Here is a 24925-nt window from a genome sequence, read left to right on the forward strand (position 1 = left end):
TCAATTGGTGTATCGAATCCAATTTGTATTAATAATGAAAATTATGTGATTTTTAAGTATGTATATATGTAAATAATAAATTATTATTTCCAAACAATATTTAATTACATTATTCTATTATATCTATCTCTCTTAGATGTTTAATATCTATTGAATATAAAAATTGAAAATATGATTTTTAAAGATTTAAAATAATATTTATATACATACATGTAAATAATTTATAAAAACAAAAAAAAAATTCGTGATTCGAACTAACGAATCGTATCTTTCGAGGTGTAGAGCTTTACTGGTAAGATATGGAGCGTACGTATCAAAATTTAGTTGCAATAATTGCGTTATAAGCTTCTCCCACTACACTTTCTTACTTCCCTACTACAGTTGCAACGCTTGCGTATAAAGGACCAAGTCTGAATAAGTGTCTCTCTTAGTGGGCAACACTTCCACTTACGAGGACTAGTAATATAGGAGTATTAACCCTTTACACTCCAGCCTAGTAACTCATAGAGGATCTGTGATGTAGTGGTTACTATAAAACAAAACATTTATTTCTTAGCTATTTTATGAAGAAACATATACTAATTTATAAAACAAAATATAAGTTTAGGGGTAAAAATTTTTTGAATTATAATTTCGTGTTGAAGTAATTTCATAAGATCAATATCCTCATCACTAATAAGTAATCAACCAAATCCATCATGTCAAAATAAAAATTAAATGGTTGATATCATTTATTGAATAATGAAAGTCAAGTTTGTTATATTTATTTATCACTATTGCCATTATTTATTGCCAATGTTTTATTTTATTGCATCTATTCTACACATGAAACACTTTTTCCAGGTAACCAGATTTCAGGGAAAAGTATGTGTTTGGACTATTGAACATTCTGTACATTTGGGAATATTGAATATTACATTGTAAACATCAACAGACTTAGTCTTAAAGATTTTTCGTAAGAAAGATCTAAGTCAGTAGATCGATACAGTAATTATAAGATTTCACTTACTGTCCTTTTAGATATTGGTTATATTCATCCTAAAAAATGGACTCTGTTGAATCTATCTCCGATTTATCGGACACACAGCATATGGATGTTGATCTAAATACTGAAGACATCATGGAGAGCTGTAATGTAGATTCAGAATCTTCAGTTTATACTCCATCAGATTTATGCGAAAGCTCTGTCGATAGTATTCCTGTTTTGAGTGACTCTGAAGAAATGTTTGAGTCTAAAACCAATCTACAACAAACTATGCAAGAATTTAAAAAAGTAGACTTTCACCTGCGATCTAAATCATCATTTGATTTATTTGGAGCGAAACAAAATGTTGGAGGAAGTGTGAAGAACTTTGATGAAGATTCAGCCTCATCAGTACACACCCCCTCTGAGTTATGCGAATACTCTGACGAAAGTAATGACATGCCCTCTTTGGATGTCCACGAAGAAATAGTTGACACTGAAAATGATTATAATAATAATGACTGGCAGCAACAAACTATCCAAGACAGTAATTATCCTTGTGAAGAATCTGATAAAATGGACTGGGACACGGGAAACATAGATGTTAATTCTGAAGAAGCTATTAATAGCTTTGACAGAAATACTAACTTTATCCCACCGGCTCACAGCTCAGGGAAGATCATAATTCATCAAAACATTCTTTTAAAAGCACCATTTGAGGAGCTTACTAAAGAAATTAATGAATATGATAACACCGTTGTTAATAATACCCAACATCCTATTGAACACTCCTATGATAGCAAGAAAAAAGAAATATGTGATGATCTGGAATGTAAATTTGATTCATCTGAAGCTAAAGAGAGTACTGAAGAAGCTATGGAGTGTTGTATTGATTCACATATATCAATATCTGATGATGAAGTGGACAACCTTGTAAATAATAACCATCAACCTATTGAACATTCTCATGATAGTAGAAAAAAAATAGAAAGATGTGAGAAAACGGAGTGTAAATTTGATTCATCTGAAGTTAAAGAAAATATTGAAGAAGCCATGGAGTGTTCTATTGGTTCACATATATCAATATCTGATGAAGAAGTGGACATCCTTGAATCATCACCTGCTTCGTGTATGCCTGTACAAATGACTTTGACTGAAAAACATTCAAATAGCTACCAACACTCTATTCAAGACTCTTTCAATGATGGTAATGAAATGAAGAAATCTGGAAATGTAGAAAGTACATTTTATTTACCTGAAGTCAAAGAAAATTCTAAAGAAGCCATTAGTAGCTTTGACAGAAATACTAACCTCATCTTACCGGCTCACAACTCAAAGAAAATCATAATTTTTCCAAACATTATTATAAAATTACCATTTGAGAAGCATACTAAAGAAGTTGACGAATGTGATAAGACCATTGTTGATAATACAAAACATGCTATTGAACACTCCCATGATAGTAGCAAAAAAATAGAAAGATTTGAGAAAACGGAGTGTAAATTTGATGCTAAAGAAAATTCTGGACAAGACAAGTGCTCTATTGATTCACAAATATCAATTTCTAATGAAGAAGTGGAGTTCACAGAATCATCATCTGCTTTGGATGAAGCTGAAGAAGCTATTAGTAGCTTGGACAGAAACACTAACCTTATCCCACCGACTCTTAGCTCAAAAAAGATCATAATTCATCAAAACATTCTTTTAAAAGCACCAATTGAGAAACGTACTAAAGAAATTAATAAATATGATAACACCATTGTTAATAATATCCAACATCCTATTGAACACTCTCATGATAGTGGCAAAAAAATGGAAAGTTGTGAGAAAACCGAGTGCAAATTTGATTTATCTGATGCTAAAGAAAATTCTGGAGACGACAAGTGTTCTATTGATTCACATATATCAGTTTCTGATAAAGAAGGGAAGTTCATTGAATCATCATCTGCTTTGGGTGAAGAAGCTATTAGTAGCTTTGACAGAAATACTAACTTTATCCCACCGGTTCTTAGCTCAAAGAAGATCATAATTAATCAAAACATACTTTTAAAAGCACCATTTGAGGAGCTTACTAAAGAAATTAATGAATATGATAACACCATTGTTAATAATACTCAACATCCTATGGAACACTCTCATGATAGAAGCAAAAAAATAGAAAGATTTGAGAAAACGGAGTGTAAATTTGATGCTAAAGAAAATTCTGGAGAAGTCAACGTCTCTATTGATTCACATATATCAATTTCTGATGAAGAAGTGGAGTACATAGAATCATCATCTGCCTTGGGTGAAGCTGAAGAAGCTATTAGTAGCTTTGACAGAAATACTAACTTTAGTCCACCGGTTCTTAGCTCAAAAAGGATCATAATTCATCAAAACATACTTTTAAAACCACCATTTCAGGAGCTTACTAAAAAAATTAATGAATATGATAACACCATTGTTAATAATACCCAACATCCTATTGAACACTCTCATGATAGTAGAAAAAAAATAGAAAGATGTGAGAAAACCGAGTGTAAATTTGATTCATCTGAAGCTAAAGAAAATATTGAAGAAGCCATGGAGTGTTCTATTGGTTCACATATATCAATATCTGATGGAGAAGTGGGCATCCTTGAATCATCACCTGGTTTGAGTATGTCTGAAAGAATAACTTTGACTGATAATCATTCAAGCGTCCACCAACATTCTAGTCAAGACTCTTACAATGATGGTGACAAAATGAAGGAATGCGAATATGTAGGATGTGAATTCGATTCTTCTGAAGGTAAAGAGAATCACAAAGAAATCATAAAGTTCTCTGTTAGTTCAAAGAAACAACGTGAAAAAGATGCTTTGACTGAAACTAATCCTTTGAATGACTCTCAAAGTCTTGTTGAAGGTACTAGTGATACCGTTATTGATAATGAGTATGAGGTATCGAAAAATATTTCTAGGAACTACTATATGGATCTGACGTTATCCAATTTAATCAATTGCCCATCCATGGAGCTGGAAGAAGGCGCTTCATACAAATTTAGATTAGCTGCAACCAACTTGAACGGACAGGGCGAATGGAGTGAGGTGAGTTTTCCAGTTCTATTGAATAGCGAATATATTATATTGTTTATTTTAATTTTAGGAACTTTTGGTTAAATCACGCAAAGTTGGTTTACCCGCGGCACCAGTTGTATACGATTTTGTTTTAACTAAATTTGGAGCTTGTCTATCTTGGGAAACATCTTCAGCCGACGATCGTGATAATGTTGAATATTCTTTGTATCTGGGAGTTAAAAGAAAAGTAAGTAAGAATAACTGAAGTTCACAATTTCTCTATCGAGAATAATTATTAATTTTATTTTAATCATATCTAATTTTATTTTTGCAGAAAAGAGAAAAACCCCATAAAATGAAATTCAAAATTGTGTATTGTGGACATGAAAATCGATGTTTTATAAGAAACGCTCTACTGTCTGGTGCCCGTATAGATACCACCCATTCGCCCGCGCTCATTTTCCGGCTCCTTGTTAAAGGGGATAACGGAATCGGATCAGTCAACCAGATTAGATGCTCTAATGGTAAATTTTCTCTACTCTTATTATTTTAAAAAGTTCAAGATAATTCTCATCCAATACCATCAATAACACAAACTCATCACATTACTAGTTTTCAATAGATTTTGTACTTCCTAGATATAGTTTTCTCATCTCTAATTTTACTTTATAGTTTTAGCTTTATTCTAACTTTTCATTTTTCTGTGTATAATCTTTCAAAATGAACATAAACATTATGAAACATTCAATATTATAAATCTATTGGCTCAAGTGTAACGCTCGCTTTCAAAAGACTCTAGCAAGAAATCTGTAGCTTCTTCCATTCTTTTTCTGATTTTAGCATATCAAAACAATTAGTTTTAGCTTCATATTGAGAGTGTCTATTTTGTTATTGAGTTACTTTTGCACGAATACAAAAAAATAATATCATACAAATATTTTATTCCTTGTTTCAAAGTTCCAGAAGGTAATTATTAAGTTTATTAATAAATTAAGATCCATTCCTCTGTATCGTGAAACATTTTAATGGTTAATAATAATAATAGGACTTTTCGGAGACTGATCAGGTTAACCAGATGATGATCTGAATGTTCGGAAACTAATCAGATCACTGTCATTGTTGTTCGGAAACTGATTGGGTCATAGCCTTATGATAAGGTCCTTTCTGCTCTGGTATATGGTGGGTAAATTACACTTCATTTGTCTATGGTTTCATGTTAGGTAATTTAGTCGTAGGAATATATCATTCACTATGTCATGTGACTGACACACAGATGGCGCTCCATCGAAAAGAACAATTTGTTATTGATTTGCTGAATTAAAACGTGGTCGTACAGACACCGATGATGGTGAACGTTTTGATCGTCCAATTGAGATGGTTACTCCAGAAAATATCAAAAAAGTCCTCAAATTAGTTATATCTAATCGTAAATTGAAATTGCGTAAGATAGCTGAGGCTGTAAAGATATCAGAAGGCAGTGTGTTTACGATTATGCATGGACATTTGACCTTGAGAAAGCTTTTTTCAATGTGGGTTTACTTGTCGATCAAAAACAACAACGCGTTGATGATTCAGAGCAGTGTATGGTCATGTTTACACGTAATAAATCGTCTATATATGACAAAGAATGAAACTCGGATCCATCATTTCATTTCGGAATCAAAACGATCATCATCTGAGTGGACTGCATTCAGTGAATCATGTTCAAAGCATCCAAAAGCACAATAGTCAATTGGGAAGGTTATGGCTTCAGTATTTTGAGATTTGCACGGAATATTGTTCATCGACCATCTTCAAAAGGTATAGGTAATCAATGGCGATAGAGTTTGAAGGTAAAAATCAAGGAAAAAACACCGTTCCACGCATTACACTTCAAATTGCTTCCTCATCCACTGTTTAGTCTAGATCTGGCCCTCCAGTGACTACTGGCTATTTGAGGATCTTGCCGGTAAGAATTTCAGCTCAAATAAGGAAGCGATTACTAAAACTGAAGCCATTTTGAAGGAAAAGGCAAATCCGTCTACAAACAAGGCATCGAGACGTTAAAGCGGCGTTGAAATGATTGTATAGCTTTTGAAGGAGATTACATTGATGAATGAAATTGATTTTTGACGAATAATGCGATTTTCTTAGTCACACGACTATGTTTTATGATCCTTTCTACTCTGGTGAGTAAATGCGAACAGCTGACGGATTTTTTCATATGTCTATGGCTTCTCGAAATTATTCATTTCCTTTTAATGATCGTCTACTTATAATATACATGAGGTTACTAAGGATTGCAGTTTTTATACTTTTAGCTTATTAGTATTAAACTTTAGTGCAAAATTCCTGTGAGGGGTAACTGATAACTGCTCAATAACAATTATTAAACATCTAGAATATACTATACAACTAAATAAATATCACGGAAGAATTAACTAACGAAAAATGTGATAAAAGACTAAAGCTATTGTAGATAATTATTAAATTCGAAATTTCCACTGAAAATTGAGCGAAACGTTCGGAAAATGTGGTGTGAATATCGTTATGGCTTAAGATGCCCAATCAGCTGGTAGGGGATTTATCTGACCACAGATCGTAGTTTCCAAAAAGCACTAATGTTACCTGATATATTATTAACTGAAATTTACATTTGGCAACTTCGCTTCCGTTGAATATCATGTTAAAGAAATCAATAGATGTGTTATTTAAAAATACTTCATACAGGTAAACATATCTCCGAAAAAATTCCCACAATAAACCGATAACTGACCCAGGAAATTCCAAGTAACTATCTTAATATCCAAATAGCATACAGTTACATTAATCCTCCCCAATATACCTGACTTTGGAAAAAACCAAAAACCTTCTACTTGCTCTTTATTCCATACCCAGGCGAGGCTTTTGGAATCGTGGAGAATTCCAATTTGTCTCGAGACCGCGAGCGATCAGATCTCGAGCTCCGAAATCTCGGCGAAGTTGCGCCGTTTCCGGAGACTTAACTCATGCGACGAAGTTGATATTTTATAGTAAGTTTAAGTTATTGGGCTACTTCTCCACTACCCTCAACACTAAGATTAGCGCCTATAGATGTATCTAGGGAGTTTAATTTATGTTTCAAGTTATATTTGACATTTTTGATTTTTTTTCAGTTCAAACATGTGTTAACAATAAGACCATACAGCAGCTACTAAGGGAACAGCTATAATTTATTTCAAATAATTCATTTTTTTAATAAGTTCTGAGAATTAATATATTTTTGTTACATATTTTATTTATGTTAATTAATTTAAAAACTTTGCAAGATACGATGTTTCAATTTTTTATAATTAAATTCATTACGATACCTAGACTGATTTCTTTACTCCGCCTCAGACCCCTTTCTAAATCACAATTATTTATCCAACAACTTTCTGTTGAAACACTGATGTAGTGTCCTCATACAGTGGGTTACTGTTACTGGTTAATATCTACACTCCCGGTCAAAGGCTTTTGCTCACTCTATTCGAGATCTGGCTATTAAATAACGAGACTTCTCTGATGAGGGCCGAAAGAGCACTGAAGACGACCAGCGTCCGGTTCGCTCTGTGACTGTTTCAACTCCGGAAACATTGACCAAAATCAACCAAATTGTGCGTGCAGATCGTGGAATGAGCATGTGGATGATTGCCGAGGCTGTAAACGCCTATAAAAAAACTGTTAGAAAAATTTTACACGAGAAATTACACGACACGACAAAAGTCTGTGCGAAGTTGGTGGTTTTTCGTAACGAGTTTCGTTATTTAATAGCCAGACTCCAGTCTGTAATCATTACATATTTAAATTCTTGATTAATTCATGTAACCCCCCTTTTTTGCTTTTATTATTCCGGTGTACAATTTTGTCATTCTTTGTGATAATTTCGAGGAATAATCGTAGTCTATTTGGTTCTATTCGTTTTTCAGGTGATAGTAGGTGCCTGCTTCATGACTTCCCTGTCCAATTTGCCCCACAACTCTAGTGGGTTGAGTTCGGTCAAATAATTACTTTCAGTACATTTTTCCTTTCCAATTCTTTCATATACTCTTTGGAAGATACATTTTCTACTGATCTTCTGATCTCTACTGATTTTCTACTACATTTTCCTTTAATATTTTTCTATAGCCTCTTTTTTTATAAAAATTACTTAAATTTTCACTAATTTCCAGTCGGCCTTCCTCCAAAACATCCCCAAATTATCAGCGAGCCTCCGCCGTTTCTCACAATTGGGATTACACATGGATCTAATATCCGTTAGATAATTTTCCCTCCCCATCAACCTCAAACTTTAACTCATCACTCCATAATGCATGCAATTGTTATGTTCTTTAGCCCAATGCAACCTCTTAAACATATTTTGACGTCTTGAAAGAGGATTATTCTTGCAATCCTTCCAAAAAGACCAGTTTCTCCCCACCTCCTTTTCACTGTAAAAGTACTCAAAGTCAGATGTGTGAATTCGTTGATCTAAGCAGCTATCTCTGGGCCCGTGAGTCGTCCATAACGTACACCAATCAATGCAATTCCTTTATCTTCATGATTGTGGTTTTTGAGATCGCCCTGAACGTTTCCTATTACCATAGCTCCTGGTGGATGCATATTTTTTCACGTGGTGATCCACGGTACGGTTCCTTTTGCCTACACGAATTTTAACCGTTAGTTGATTGTTTTTTTCTATTTCCAAACATTCAAGTCTGAATTTACGAGAACGGAAACATTTATATAAATTTCATAAAAAGATGTCTTGGTCCAAAAAGTATAAATGACAGGAAGTTTTGTTTCACAGGGCCAATTGGGACTAAACTACAATCATAAATACCGGAGAAATAATTCCCAGTTAAAGAATCTTTCAAGTTTTAATTTGTCGCATTTACCGACAAATTATAAACATATAAAGTAAACAAATAACAAACAGTATTATTTTTGATTTTAAAAACAACCTTTTTGACGTTCCCTCGATAATGTGAAAGAAATTAATTAAAGTATATTATTTTTAAATTTAATAAATGGATTATGGGGTGGGCACAAACTCTTGACCAGTAGTGTATACTGAATCTGAAGACGATAACTTGGTGATCGAAATGCACGTCAAACAGTGTAATTGCCAGTGTTGTTTTACCAGATATAACATAGAGTTGTTCAATTAAAAAAAACTAATTTAAATGAAAAGTAAGATTTATTGTTATTATTATTTTGACACATTTGATATTAGAAAATGGTAAATTATAATGAGAGTCCATGCTCATACTTTCACACCCTGTACATGTATTACATACAACTGGAGAAACAATCCTTTCCATCAGTAAAATCCAGGTTAAAAAACTACACCTTATTAATATAAAGTCTTCTTTGGACCAGAAGAAATGAGTTTAGGCACTTGATAGAGTGGTGGGGTGTACTTGATACACTCGCATATGTGTTGCTATGAATGTGGCTGCTGTAAAGGATGATGTATAAGTTTCTCCTGTTGAAGAATTTGGTGTGCTGCACGGTCCATTTCCTCTTGAGTCATGTCCATTGCCTCTTGCATCTCCTTCGAGGTGTACCGCACGAAATCCGGATCACAGTACTTACCTAAGCCTTGTTCGGCTAGGATTCGGCCTACCAAACTTTCCGCAGAGCCCACCACTTCGAAAGAAGCAAGTCTGCGGTCGGCCGGACTGCCAGGCAGTGAATGGCTAAGACGCTCTGTGCCTACGTGGCCATTTGCCTCACCGACTCCAACTGAAACAATCAACTATTTAGGTAAAAAAACTGATGAAAATCAATTCGAGGTAGACACTAGGTGTTTTAAATAAACATATACAGATGATTTTTGCAGAAATACTTTTAAATTTATTTAAAACATCTTGTGTGTAAATCTGAATTGCTGGGATAGTTTCACATGTTGAAGAGTGGGTGTTGTTAAATTGAAAATATGCATTTATTTAGTGTTTAGTTATAAAATAATTTAACGGTAAGTTTTACTTTGTGCGCTTTGTACAGTATAAAAAATAATCTTACACAGTTATTTATATGGGGTGACTCATGAGGAACTTTCCGTACTTCCACCATATGTAAAGCCTCTCAAGGTGGGTGGCTACTAAAAAGTCCAAACCCATGTTCTTTATTAATTTACGATTATTTGTGAAATTGACCATAAATTTTGAATCACACATTTTATTCTTCAATTTTTTTCATGATGCAGTACACTACTATCAAGCATTCGATTGGTATTAGCTGAAAATAGGAATTCCAATACCCTCCTTGAAAAAATCAATTCAGAAACTCGTATTGCAACCTGTATAATATTTTTTCAAATGCAATTTTCAAACTACATAAATAACCAAAGAAAACGACACAAGCGACAAAATATCTGGGGCTAATACTAGATGCGAAGCTACGCTATAAACCTCACATGAAAAAGAAACGAGAAGAACTAGGTATTAGATACAAGAAAATATATCGGTTGCTTGAAACTGCCAAATTATAATAAACTACTTGCATATGAACAAATCCTGAAACCAGTATGGACCTACGGGATTCAACTATGGGGATGTGCCAGCGAATCCAGCTCCTCGACAACACGAATATAGAGAGAAGACTGAAGAGCACGAAGCCTTTTGAGTTAGTTAAGTAAGTGCTTAGTGTGAAAGAAGAGCAAAGTGCAGAATTTTACATATTAGTGCAGACAATAATAATTGTAGTTATAAAAACTGAAGGAGCTTCTACTGAGTAAGACACTTATAGTAATTTAGGATAGAAAAAAATTGTTCATTGATCGTGATAATGATCAAATTACAATGATAGGGAGATCTCCCAGGTTTTCTTGGAAAAAAAATTTAACAAATTTGATGAATTTCGAGTATTTTGACTAAAATGATTACTATATCGAATTACAAACAACAAAAAAAGTAACTAATAACAATGAAGAGCAAATATTTTAACACATTAGTTGAGAAGTTTAAAAAAGAACCGAAAAAAATGAAAATAATTTGAAATAAATCTTGAAGGCCATGAAATGGAACTTTCACGTCCTATCCACCTGTTGTCATAAACATCATTTAGATGTTGTTTCATGCTGAAAACACATCCCTCAGATAACAACGTTCGCGTTGGTAACCAAAATCGGCAAAAGGTTTTGTAGAAAATCAAGATAGACCTGTCCTCTTAAAGAACCATACAAAGAGTGGGGACCTATTAATTGGTAACTTATAACACCAACCCACGCGTTAATAGAAAACCTTAAATGGGAACGACATTCTCGAATAGCATCTTCTGCCCACAGATGTGAATTACAGGAATTATTTATCCTTTCTCTTGAAAATTGAGCTTCATCTGTAAATAGTGTCCTATACAGCGTTGCTCGATGATCCATCTATAAAATTCAACCGTGGATTTCATCTGCAGGATGTAGTCGCTGAATATGATATGGGTACAGATGATTTTTCTGAAAGACTACTTACTTTTGATTGAGTAGCATCAAATTCTCGACTTAATTGTATAGTGCTTATTATAAGATTCATGGTAACAACGTCAATAATGTCATCTTCCTTTGTTTTTTCAATAGGAAAAGTACCGTTTTCTCGCAAATAATTGAAAAATGATCTAAATGTTGGATGAATGGGTGTTCAATGATCAGGAAATCTCTAGTGATATTTCCTAGAAGAATCTCTACCAATACCATTACAAAACCCATAAACCAAAATTATGTCAGCATATTCTGTGGTCGAAAACTGATGTAGCATTTTGAACGAAAGTAATTAAAAGCTCTACCAAAACTAACACAATATACATGGAGTAGAAACACAAAGAAAAAATATGTATTCTTGTATTATAAATTGAATGAAAATGCTACAACATTATCGCATATGTCGTTTTCCTTGATCCTATATGTAATTTGAAAATCACTTATTGCATTGAAAAAAAAATATATATCATACAGGATGTAATATTAAATACGAATCGCTAAATTGATTTTTCTAAAGCCGATTCTGGAATTCTAAGTTTAGCAATACCAGTCGAATACTTGATAATATTTTATTAAAATTTATAGTCAATTTGACAAATCACCCTGTAAATTAATAAAAATTGAAGCTGACACTCACCCTGTAGAATTCTTTCGATGTAAAATGATTAAAGGAATATAGTGTAGATGTCTTTGATGTAATAATAATAACGTAGATACCGATTTTTTTAGTGTAAATTGAAAGTCTCATCCTAATTAGAATATTTCGATTTTTTCACTAAAATGTTTCGATTTACTAATCAATAATAGAAGATATAGTTTGAGTTATCAATTTTAGTCATACTTGAAAAATCTATGTAATATTTAGAACTAAACGTCTTTCTTTTTCAACTCTCAAAACCAAACTAAATTGCGTAAAAAATGTATTTCGTCTTTATACATAATTCATGGAAACCTAAGCTGATAAAGAGTCAAAATAAAAGCACTAATACACGGTGAGGGCAAAATCAATCGAGCCTCATAGATTTTTCATGAGTATAATTTATGGGATTAGAAAAATCTCTTCCTATGTGATCTATAAGATCCAAGAAAAATGAATAGAATATGGAGAATCGTATTAAATGAAATTCGTGTAGAAAGAAAATTAGTGTCTATTCAATTGGAGTTATAACTTCGACTTATTTATGCATTCTTACTAAACCTATAGTCTCACTACATGCGATTCTTCCATTGTTCGAAACAGTGCAGGAAGTCTTTTTTTATGGCAGTTCCTTCAGGAAGCGTGCTGCTTTTTCTTCTGCAGCTACAACAGACTCAATTCCGTTGGCGATATTCATACTGAATATACTGTTTACACCACCACTACACCAACACTAACAATTACTCTATCTAACGCGCTTTTCGATAACCAAGTTATCGTCTTTAGAGACTGAAGGTAAACAGTTTACCTTTCTTTGAAGACGATAACTTGGTTATCGAAACGCGCGTCAGACAGTATAATTGTTAGTGTTGGTGTAGTGGTGGTGTAAACAGTATATTCAGCACCTTTACAAACAAAGGCAACGGCTACTCTGGTTTGTCTACAAACATGGTAAACATCTCATCAGGCTAAACATCTTATAGTTACTAACCTCTGGCGCATGCGTACTTTTTCTGTAGCAACACTAGTTTCATTACTTAATAGCCACATTCTATTTGTAGGGACTATTGGCTCCCAAAGTTATTATACGAGGTGCGTCAGTAATCCTGCATTTTTGAAATTAAAATTAAAGTGGGTTGGGCGAGTTGTCAAAGTTACCCTTATGTTTCCCTCATTAAAGTATTTCATTCGCCATGGAATAGTGGTCAAAACAGCACCGAGCGTTTGATGTGAAACCGTTTTAGTAGCTATGTAACAGCTCAGCGTCGTATTCGTACTCATTTTAAAGTTAATCGCAAACAGACAGTGTCTAGTGTAAATTCTATAAATCTGAGGGAGACAAATTTTGAAACAACAAGCAAAAAAGGTGGCAGTGTGAGATCCATACAAGCTCCTGAGAATATTGAACGCGTGAGGGTTGCTGTGGGAAGAAGCTCGCGAAGGTCAACACACCGACAAAGTGCCGCTCTTAGAATTTCTGACGGGTCTATGCGAACAATCGTGAGATCAGATTTGCACCATACGTCTTTCAAAATTCAACTGGTTCAAGCATTGGACGAAAATGATTCTGCTCCCGACCGCAATTCTTCTAAACATTTCTGTGTATGGTTGAAGGAAATTAGGAGCTTGTTAATAATCTATGGATGAGTGACGAGTCACATTTTCACGTGCACAAACAAAACTTCAGGTACTGGAGTGATCAAAACCATCATCAACTTCATCAATAATTTCTCCACTCATCCAGAGGTTGGCCAAGCCATTATTTTTGAGCAGTTCTACATATTTATCTTCATTAAAGTTGCCATCAATGAAAAAGGCACCTACGCCAACTCCCCCCATAAAGTATTGGTAGGGCAGAGTGGGATTTCATCAATACGTAGCGGTGAACGAACCATAGTCACTTTAAAATCCCAAAACTGGTGTTACATTGAAAGTGTGGTTAGTTGGGTCAAAAATGCATTCAGGGGCATTCATTTTGAGTTTATATATTTATTCCAAATTTCATGTTGTCACCAACCTATTATACTGTAGGCCTACATCGTTGAAGAAGTGCGTATAACTTCCACCTACTGCCTTTTTACGTTATTGGAACGGAACTTTTAGCGGTCGTGAACGTTAAGTGAAATCTTCTTCTCTTGTTCCTCATTCAATTGGACCAGGTCCTGTTCAATCCTGTACGTTTGGCCCTTTGCCCATCTGTCTTTTGGCATTCTTTCTACGTGATCCGTCCAGAATCTTTTTCGTGTTCTGACCCATCTCACCACATCCTGTACGCCCAATTAAATGGAATGTACCCTAAATAACAAGCGTGTCGCTGTCTTAAGAAAGCTTTTATCTTGGTGATATTAACAAGAACCATGTTCATGTTACGCCCATTTAATATTTCTTTAATCTCTTGTGTGATGTTTACAAGAAAGCAACTACATTATTTATTATTATGTTTATATTTTATTATGAAATGAGGTAATGTCGTGTAATTTGTGATGTCAGACTGTCGTCTGACAGATTTGGTTAAGTGGACCGTCGTATGCTTTGTGGAAAAGTCCTTGGTCGGCATCTACGAATAAACACCGTTACTCCTAAAATTAATAACAACTAAATAAGTTATTTTTTACACTATTAACTAATTATGTAGACATACATATATGCAGCCAATAGATAAAACTGAACATAAAGGGTTACAAGCACTAAAGCAAAACAAGCACGTTGCAGTCACAACATTTCAACGAAATTCAAATATGTATGAATATTTTGTCAATTAAATATTGAATAGCAAATTCGATATAGTTAATATAGGAACGATCCGTTTTGTTACATCCTCTAATATTTAATATCCTGAAGGTTTTCTCGATATTTCAACCCTTCACATTACTCCGAAAATCATTTGGTAAAAGTATCTGGATATCGTGAGTATACACTGAGAGAATGAGCATAAATCTCTGAATTATTTCGAAAAACTGAGAACTTGTTTATTGTAGTAGATATACCAACATAAAGAAAAAATTACTCAGCATTTATGTTGTGCCCTTCCCACAAAAAGAAATTTTACGCGTCAACGATAAATAACTGGCTGTAATTAGCATTTTAGGGATGTTTATTTTAATAAAAACATTAGTTGTATTTGGAGTGTTCCTTCTAATATTTCTAAAACTTGGTTTATGCAGGTTAGGTTCTTGGTGGTAATTTTTTGGTTTATGCAGCAAATTAAGGATAATCTAGAAATTTCTTTATATGGATCCTTTTAGTCATACAAATGTGTGTGTGACACTGTCTATAAGTGTTCCATCGCCTAAAGGACATTGCTGACTTTCAAACATTGGTAAATATTTACTTTTCAACCCCTACTTCGGAGGGGGTTGGGGTTGGGATTGCCGAGAGTGGATGTCTAGAGCATCCTGAAAACAATTCCGTTGGAATTACCCGGCGGTCAACCCCCAAAAAAAATTTACGAGGATTGAAATATTGCAAAAACAGGTATTTCCAAACTATAGCAAATATGGAATTATTGAAATGTAACCTACACCTGTTTATGTCTTGAGGATTTTTATTTGCAACAAGCTTCTTCTCACAGCTCCTTTGCCCTCCTTCCCTGATCTCCCAATTCTTTCGAAAAGAATTCCCCTCCGAAGTGGGGGGTGAAATAAAACTTTAACCTAACCTAACCTAACCCCCTCCATAACTTTTTTTCTAAGGGTGACCGACGGCTAGTTTTTTAATATTTGTAAATGGAACACTTACCCGTACCATCCCCTGAAATTTCAACCTCCTACGAAGTGGGGGTTGAAAAGTAAATATTTACCCAAACATTGCTTTTCCTATTTTTTTTATATCAGTTTTAAAAATAAAACACCACAGAGGAAATCGGCGCTATAACATAAATAATAATTTCATAACTAAAAAACAAGGATGCTGTAATCAAAACAATACCCCCAATGCAAAGAACCTGACGATTTTTGGAGAATTACTATATATATAATACTCCTCTATGGACAGTTGTATGGGAAAGAACGTCCCTACGTTACGGTGCGGATAATATTAATTTTCTCTCTCGTTCGAGACACTTTATATATACTGCGCATGCTTGAGAATGCGCAGAACCGAGGTGGAACATGCTTCCACTTAAAGAAACTGTACATATAGAAGTATCACATTGAACTAATAGTTGGCGAAGTCTTTTTTAAATTGAATTCATTGTTAATTTTCTGCATGAACTACAAGTATCATTTCAGTATCTTTCAAGGAATTTAGTTCGTTAGTTTAATGTTTAATTTTTTATTTTGGATGCATAAACCAAGTTTAAAAAGTGGTCTGTATTTTTAAATAGTTTTTAATTTTTTGGGATCACAAGTATGGACTTGAATATCAAATCAAATAAATTTTTTCAACTAAATATTTTGATAAGGTGACATTTGTGGTTCGACATTTAAAAATTATAGTATTAACCAAAAAAAATTCGAATTTCTCTTGGTTAATGACGAAAGCAAATTTTTATGGGAGTAACGGTGTGATTAGTATCATGCAAATTGATTAGATCAAATAATGATGTGTATTTATAAATGTGGTTATTTTGTCGAAAGCGAAGACAACTCATTAGTTTTGCATACATTTATATGGTTTGTAAGAAGATAAATTACTTTTTTAACTAGACACACTGCAAATGTTTTCACCATACACCATATTATAGGTTTTATAACAAACAAGACATTGTCAAATAATATGATGGATTGAGGGGGTGGTATATATAAGAAGACTTGCTGAAGTACAATTCCGAATATCATCAGCATTAAATATATTGGAAAACCTCCATGGTACAGCTGCGGGAAAGAAACTTATAACCAAAGTAGCTTTGAGAGTAACACGAGAGATATTAAGTTTGTATGTTTATATTATATTGATGAACCCAAGATAACAGTGATTTAGTGACATTTGAAATGTGCCAGTTTACCTATCAACAAGTTTTCAAAATAACATTATACAATACATACTCAGAATTATAAATTTATTAATACCTTATAAGGTAGATATTTAGAGGACAGTCTATGTATGTATTGGAATGTTCAATGAAAGATGATTGTCGAAAGTTTAATATAACCAACAAAGGGCTAACCTCTGCCATGGAAGGAAGCCCTGTGGTTCAGGAGAGTACAAGGCGCATGCCGGCTATCTCCTTCAAATTCAGAGGCAGAAGGGTGAAATCTCCCGAGAGGAAGGGGCAAATCGCCAAGCGTAGGCTCTGGCAAAAATCCTGTGACTGCCATAGCTTGCGCTTGAGCGAGTTTAAGCCCGCTTGCAATACGATTAAAGCTCGGTGCTTGTTGCGCAGGCGTTGCCACTGTAGGCGCAGGCACAGATGAGGGCGTGGGTGTAGATGTAGGTGTGGCTGAGGCTGGCATGCAACCGCCCCCCAGTCCAAGACGAATGCGGCGCGGTGGTGGGGTCGGGGGCGTCAGCTCCGCCGCTGCCGTTTTGTCACTCTGCAGACTAGCAAACATATCACCAAACCAGTTAGCCATCAAATCAAACGTTAAAAAAAAAACAAAGGAAAAATAAAATCAAAACGACAGGCACAAATCACACCAGCTTTCGCTTACCCTTGTAGTTAGGGTGCAGGAAGCCAGATTTACTGAAACATTATAATCGATTTGTCTCTTATTTTTCAACAAAGATCCAACTATATTCCTTAAAAAGTCTCATTATCTCAGAATTGATTTTAATAAATTTAGAAAATATCTTATTTATAGGGAATTTTACGTATATAGAAAAGATAAGAAAAACTTCCAGATTTAAACCGCGTCTATTTAAAATTCACGGTTATTATAGAAAAGATGTATACATCTCGTGTCTGTAGTAGTCCAGTCAAAATGGCTTGAAAAATCGAAGATTATAATTTTGTTCATATCACTGTCAATATATTAATTAAGTTTTGTCGATGATATACGTCGCAAAAGAAAAAAGGCGAAATTTTTTCGATTTTTTGCAAAATAAAAAATTGCTTATTACTAAGGAAATTTTTTCTTCAAGATCAGTTATTGCAGGGAAAAGAGATCCAATCTTCACGCGGTGGAGGTTATTCTCTTCTTATATAGTAGTTAGTTAACACGCGATTGGCCTAAATCAGTGTTTCTCAACCTTTTTGTACCACACGCCCCCTTTGTAAGACCCGCTTCTTAATTCGCCCCCTATAAATTTTAACAGATAAAAATTGTACGATAATCCCTAAATCAACTGTTCGTTCTTTAAAGCCAAATTTAAATCAACAAAATATACTTATTATGGAGCAATTGAAGTACAACACTATAAAAAGAGAATAAGCTTCACCCTGTATCGATATGACCTCCCATTCCTCCAATAATTAAAAAGTTTTAAAATGTATTTTTGCAATGAATAATTAATTTATCGAGATCAGAATCTGTAGTTTAAATTGATAATACTAGTTTACACTTTTACCTGCAATCAAATATTGAAGTGAAGGTGAGTTGTTATTGTACTGATATCCCCTGACTTTTTGGAGCAATGAATCAAAATTTTGATAAAATGGAGTGGCGGTTATTCAGAGACTCTTCGAAATAAAGTCTAAAAGCTGTTTTATTACACAATGGTAATAAAAAAACCCTTCATACCAATAAGACACGCAGTGAATTTTAAAGATTGCTATGAAACGATGAGTATTTTAATTAATTTAATAAAGTATAAAGAGAACAAATGGAAACTGTGCGGCAACTTAAAGGTCATAGGTATGTTATTGGGATTGCAGGGTGGTTACACAAAATAATGCTGTTTCCTTTATTTGTGGGGCAGTACATAATTATGTAATAAAAAATGGCTATTCGGAATGAGTATATTGTGGGCAAAATGAATATTAAACACGAGCTGTTGGTAGATCCCAATAACGTCACCCTACCCCCTTTACACATCAAATTGGGGCTAATGAAAAATTTTTTGCTTTGTGTGCTTGACAAAAACAGTGATGCTTTCCGGAATTTCGAAAAATTACAGAAGGAAAACTGAAAGAGGGTATATTTGTTGACCCAATCCCTAAAATTATGAAAGATTCTCTGTTTCAAAGCCATTTATCTGAAAAGGAGAAACCTACTTTAAAGTTATATAAAATATTTGTCTCGTCGAACGATCGTTCGACACAGGCAGTGTGCGCTAGATGCACGAAATGTTTTCTAAATGTGCTTGTGCGCTCGATGCACGTGCGCTTCTCGCAACAGACCAGACCAGACGTGAAAAAATTTTATTATTTTTTCTGGATACTACTACCTAAACGAATAACAGAATAACAACTTTCAGCTGGGGTATGAAAACCTGTAAACTAGTATAAATAGTAAACAAATTTTTATGACAAAAAATCGAAAAACATAAATTTGGCCGATTTCCAATTTGCGACGTCAATAAGTGTCAAAAATTTCTGTGCAATTTTTTTTCTCAAAATAAAAATAATCATATTATGACCCTTTAGACATAATAGTTACAATTTTGCCAAAAGTTATTACCTTAATTTTATACATTAGCTCTGTATTGGTGTACTGAACAAGAAAAAACATGTAACAAAAACATATTAAATAAATACAAACATAATTTGACTGGACTATTTTAAGACTACGGTTTGACTAATCCCCAGGTTGTGCATGTCCAAACATTACATTTCCCAGAAGAAGCCATTTAAGGTAATCAGTAGCCCATTTAACGGCTGTTATCCATTAAACATTTTAATTAGTTTCCACATCACCTTATCGATGATAATGTTCTTTATATAGCTTTCAAACATATTTTCTTTAATACGACGCGGAAACAACCAAACGCATTAGAGTTAAAAAAATTTAAACTCTGTGTTATTTACTTTGTCAAAAATATGTAAGTTTTAATTACTGTTTCGTATGGAAACATCAATTAGATGGAAGTTTGTAATATACTAAGACATAATACAAAAATTGATATCATTCGTTTCCAAATTGAATATCTTCAAACTACATTCGTTCGTTTTGGGCAATCTCGATCAGTTCGGAACAGTCTTTCATTTCATTATTCGAGTCAATGACTTATAATACATTAAAATTTTTACATTATTTCGTAAAAAGTTTTACACAGCTCAAGTTTTATTATGTATTAACACCTCGTGTGTTCCGATTGAAGATCTATGATCGACAAGTGGCAGTTGACAGATTCATAAATTGGCAAGATTATATACGACATTGTCAAATTGATGTCGAAAATTTCGACTGTTTCCGATTCTTTTATGCCACTATGATAAGAAAAGAAAAACATTACGAATCTGATATCATTCAAACAACTCATAGAGCTTCTGCCGTCACGAATGCAGCACGACAAATCGATTTTTCATTTTTTTTGTTCATGAGTGTTCTGTGTAACATTTTGCGGACGTTTCCTTCTCTAATCAAACAACAATAGTTAGGCACCGATCAGAGACGATCGATATTCGTGCCGATACTAGGAAAGAGGTGATACTTCACCTGAATCGTCTTCTACTAATTCACGCTTGTCTTATCTACGTACACCAAATGCAATTTGCGAATAGATTTCCCTGAAAATTGAATTACGAAACGTTGTTTGTGATATAAGTCAATCAGTTTTTATCGACTTGAAAAAGAACTCAAAGAGAGAGCCCCTCTGCGAGGCAGATTTGGATACTTTGAGTACTTTACTCAATTCTACAAAATTGATGGTCACACCTCGCATATACATATATATTTATTAACTAAAGTTAATGCAAAAAATTTTGTGTCCTAAATTATCATAATCATATTGTTTTTCATTTCTTCAATTTGTCTACTATTATATTATTCTGGCAACGTTGTTTAAATTCGATCTATGACGTGCATCAATTTTTATATCGGATAAAGTATGTACAAAATCGAATAAATTATTAGGTAACTTTAAACAGTTATCACTCAAATTATAATTACGCATACCTTTATAATAAATTATTATTGTGATTTTTAAATTACTTTCTGTTGATTATATATTTTTTGTAATGAATATTTTAATTCCAAGGAAACCATAGACATATTGCTATTATCGACTTTGCTTCTTTATGAAAATGAGGGATGAATGATAATTTGTATAATTTATTTTCAAAAGCCGATGTAGCTATCTGCATTGATCGAAAATCTACGATGCTAAATGAAATGATACTAAAATATTATTAATCGACAGCACGCCGATATCTACGCAGGATGTTACAGAATTGTCATCAAAAAATGTATTTATATATAAAAACTCCAATATTTTTTGAAATTTGCAACGTGTCGAGTTTCACTATGTTTTAAAAACGCATCAAAATCAAAACCTTATATTGTGACATGTTGATTACTAACTATTGGACATGGCAATTTGAAATCTATTAATCGAAGAATCGATTCCTTGGATCAAATAAATTTTTTATATCGATATGTTTTCTGTATCGATTCAGTGAATCGATATTTTACCTTTGAAAATCGACATTGGATTTTTTCTATTATGGTAAAAACCTTAAAATTAATTACAATTAGCTTAATAATATACTCGTAATATTACGGTGTTGCCGGTTAAAGGTCTTAAAAGAAGAATTTAAGCATCCCATATTTTACTGGTTATCTGGGATCGTGGGATCATCTGTTTCTTGTAAGCACCTGTTTTTAATTGCCGGCAACATCGCAAGTATCCCAGTAAACTTGTCTCCTCTTATACCTGATCTGATATTTGATATGGCAATAAATATACATAATAAATATAATTGTTATTAACGAATTCCCTGAACTAAGAAATCTGATTTTACTGATAAATGATACCAGAGATTGTTTATTATATCTTTCATATGTATCATAAAATCGATTCATATTTACATTGTAAATATAAAGTTGAAAAAAAAATCGATTTCTTAAAAATCGATCTTCTAGACCTGGAAGTTTTTGTAAATCTATTCATCAGATTGCGATTCGAATCGATTTGAAAATCGATTTTTTTTTGGAAATAATCGCCATCCCTAATAACAATACCCGTTTGATCGCTGGGTAGAATATTAATCCCGGAAAGAAAGGATGTTAATTGGATAAGGCTAGCTTCTCACTAGACGTAAAAAAATTATACATAATTTGGGGATGACATCACAATCAGCCGACATATTGACTTATGGAACAAACGCTACGTTATTTACTTTAAAGAGATTATTAGTGGTGTTTGATGGATCGGTATTTTGTGCAGTTGTTGGTTTTGGTAGTAGAGACATTGTGGGATTTATAACAATATCTGATTAAAGAGGGGACTAATCAAAAGATAAGCGAATGCATGTCTCTTAAAAGCGGCGATTGAGGAGATTCGTGTAAGTCAGAAATGTTAGATTTTGAGTTAAACACTTCTGATCGAGTTAGACGTTTTGTTGGACATTTTTGAAGCTGTCAGTTAAAGAACTGAATAATTGAAGTAAAATTTAACAGAAGATAAAAAAGTTAGTAGTATTAGTAGTACAAGTACAGATTTTTATTTTATTATTCATATTGTAGGTGATCTATTGATTAATATAATTATGCAAATAGGTTTAAGCGTCAATATTTTAATTTTGTAAAAAGGTCGAAGAAGAAATTGAAGAAAGAAAGTATTCAATGATGTTGATGGAAATACACACATAAGTAGGTAATATCAGTTTTCATATGTGAAAATTCCTATGCATCATTGTAAACATGTCGTAACTTGTTAAGACTAATCTCTAATTTTATGAAGAGTGCAATTGCTTTACTTTCTTTCAATTGTTTACTGACGACGTACTACGATTTTATATTAAATAGTATGGCCGAATGGGAAATAGCGGAAAAAATTCAATACATCGAGAAAGGATTAACAAAGAAACCTGGGCTTGGTCTCATTCAACTCAACTCAAAATAAGAAATTGGAGAATTTCTTTCCTGAAATTTTCGTGATAGGTTGTTCTTATCAAAGCAAGTTGCAACAAGTATTTGGAGTGTATATTTAAATTAAATAATGCTTAGAATTAAAAACTCAATGAAGCTTAAAAACTGCAGAATTTTATAAATAATAAAACTAGGGATTCAAAGTCAAAAGTTGTTCAATTTGAAAAAAATTCCAATTCAAAGAGATGAAATTGACAGATCCTTAGCTGCATCACGGATTTCGAGGTGCTTTTTCTATGGTTCTGCTCTCATTTTTTTAATAAAAGGATCCAGTAGAACACGTCTTCGTTGGTAGATATATGAGACATTTTCCGCGAGTTTTTGAATCTGATAGTCCTATTTCTATTTCTTTCTATTTTCTTGTGCCTATTTCGACAATATTTCCACTGGAAGAATCGACTTCTGCACTATTTCAGCAACCAAATTTTATGCACCGCGGATGACATGTAGTACTATGGATACTTCTCAATCTCTGCGCTGTTTGTTTTGAGAAAATCTGGAATTTTTCTGAATCGATCATTGCATTGCTATTTATGGCTTTCAGGATAGTACAAATTAAGCCAATTTAAAAGTGCCCTTTCAAATCTTGGAGGAAACTGGAGCTTTTTTTGCACTCATAGCTGTTATCAATGCTTATTTAAAATTTTTAACTTATAACGTTGACCAATGTGACTGATTTGTGGCTAAGTTGACCATCGAAGAGCAGAGAAAAAATTAAATAATTTTCTTCTCCCTCTTTTAAGATTATATATCACTCATTCAAAGTAGTGTGTAATTTGGTCAAACTTTATTATTCTGACAGTGAGCCTAAGTTATTGGGAATATCCTTTAAACAGGCAAAAAAATCATCCTGTTCCTAGATCCTGTAGCTAATATAGTACAAGAATCACAAAAAAGCAGCTGTGGTAGCAAGAGAAATATGTGAAATTGAAGGTGAAAGCACAGCCATTTTGAAATCGTTTCAATAGTGGAGATTTGGCACTTGAATATCGTTCGCGCTTAGGTAGTCCACTTTTGTAAGATATTGAGGTTACAAGAGAAGCTGTAGAATACAGAGAATCAAGAGAAACGTCGAATAATGGTGTGGAAACTTTCTTTGTACTGTCGAAAAATGGATTTATCTAAACAACTTGAATATGCAAAATCAGTGTTTCGACAAAGGACAAACCAGTCGCAAATGGAGATCGGCTCGAGTGGAAAGTCGTGTTGTGTGTGGAATTATGAAGGTTAATTCTACTTCAAAAGCAATCCAGTATATAGTTGACCTGATTTGATGCGAATGTATGAGGTTTTATCAGAGAAATATCCAGGTTTAATTAACCCATTACGGCTAAATGACATACTGCGAAAATTACGAGGAACAAGATCGAATAATTTGGTCGTATTGAACTTCCATTATATCCAGCATTTAGTCAGATTACTATTTATTTAGATCCATAAAGAAATTCTTGGGTGGAAAAACTTTAAATCCAAAGGAGATGTTGAAAATTTTTTGCATCTGAGTCTAATGAATTTTTTTTACAAAGAGCTTATTGAAGGTTGGGTTTAAACCATAGAAATATCCAGGTTTTCGTTTTGTATAATTATTTAATATACACAATGAACATTGGACACTGGCATTATATATGAGACATCCTCTAAAAAACCAAGATATTAATTTTACTAAAAAAAGTCTTGAAAACAATTGTCATTATAATACAAAATAAACAGATATACCTTGTTCACCACGACAATATTGCCGACGTTCAGAGTCACATGGTTCGAGATGACCTATTATGCGTCACATTACAGATACTGTCTCAGAATAGAAATACATGCGGCGAATTTCCATTATGTTCTTTGAGTTTAGAAAATCCCCAGCTTAGAGGTCGTCCATTAATCATATCATGTTTTTTAGCAGCTTTTCAACCCCCCTTTTCTCATGGTGA

General features: G+C 33.5%; 1 protein-coding gene across 10 annotated transcripts in view; it reads right to left on the reverse strand.

Moving 5' to 3' along the window:
• Window positions 1–9157: 9157 nt before the first annotated feature.
• Window positions 9158–24925, reverse strand: part of LOC130450687 (muscle calcium channel subunit alpha-1) — a 106248-nt gene continuing 90480 nt past the window's right edge. For 5 of the 10 annotated variants that reach the window (XM_056789218.1, XM_056789217.1, XM_056789216.1 and 2 more), the window contains 2 exons: window positions 17195–17568; window positions 9164–9724 (listed from right to left, as the gene is read on the reverse strand). In XM_056789218.1, the coding sequence (XP_056645196.1) occupies window positions 9423–9724; window positions 17195–17568 (676 nt within the window). In that variant the 3' untranslated portion in view covers window positions 9164–9422. Of the gene's footprint in view, window positions 9725–17194; window positions 17569–17678; window positions 17711–24925 lie in introns of all 10 variants that reach the window. The other 5 variants (XM_056789214.1, XM_056789215.1, XM_056789221.1 and 2 more) reach the window with 3 other exon arrangements.

Source organism: Diorhabda sublineata, chromosome X (assembly GCF_026230105.1).
Source record: "Diorhabda sublineata isolate icDioSubl1.1 chromosome X, icDioSubl1.1, whole genome shotgun sequence".
NCBI classification, from domain to species: domain Eukaryota; kingdom Metazoa; phylum Arthropoda; class Insecta; order Coleoptera; family Chrysomelidae; genus Diorhabda; species Diorhabda sublineata.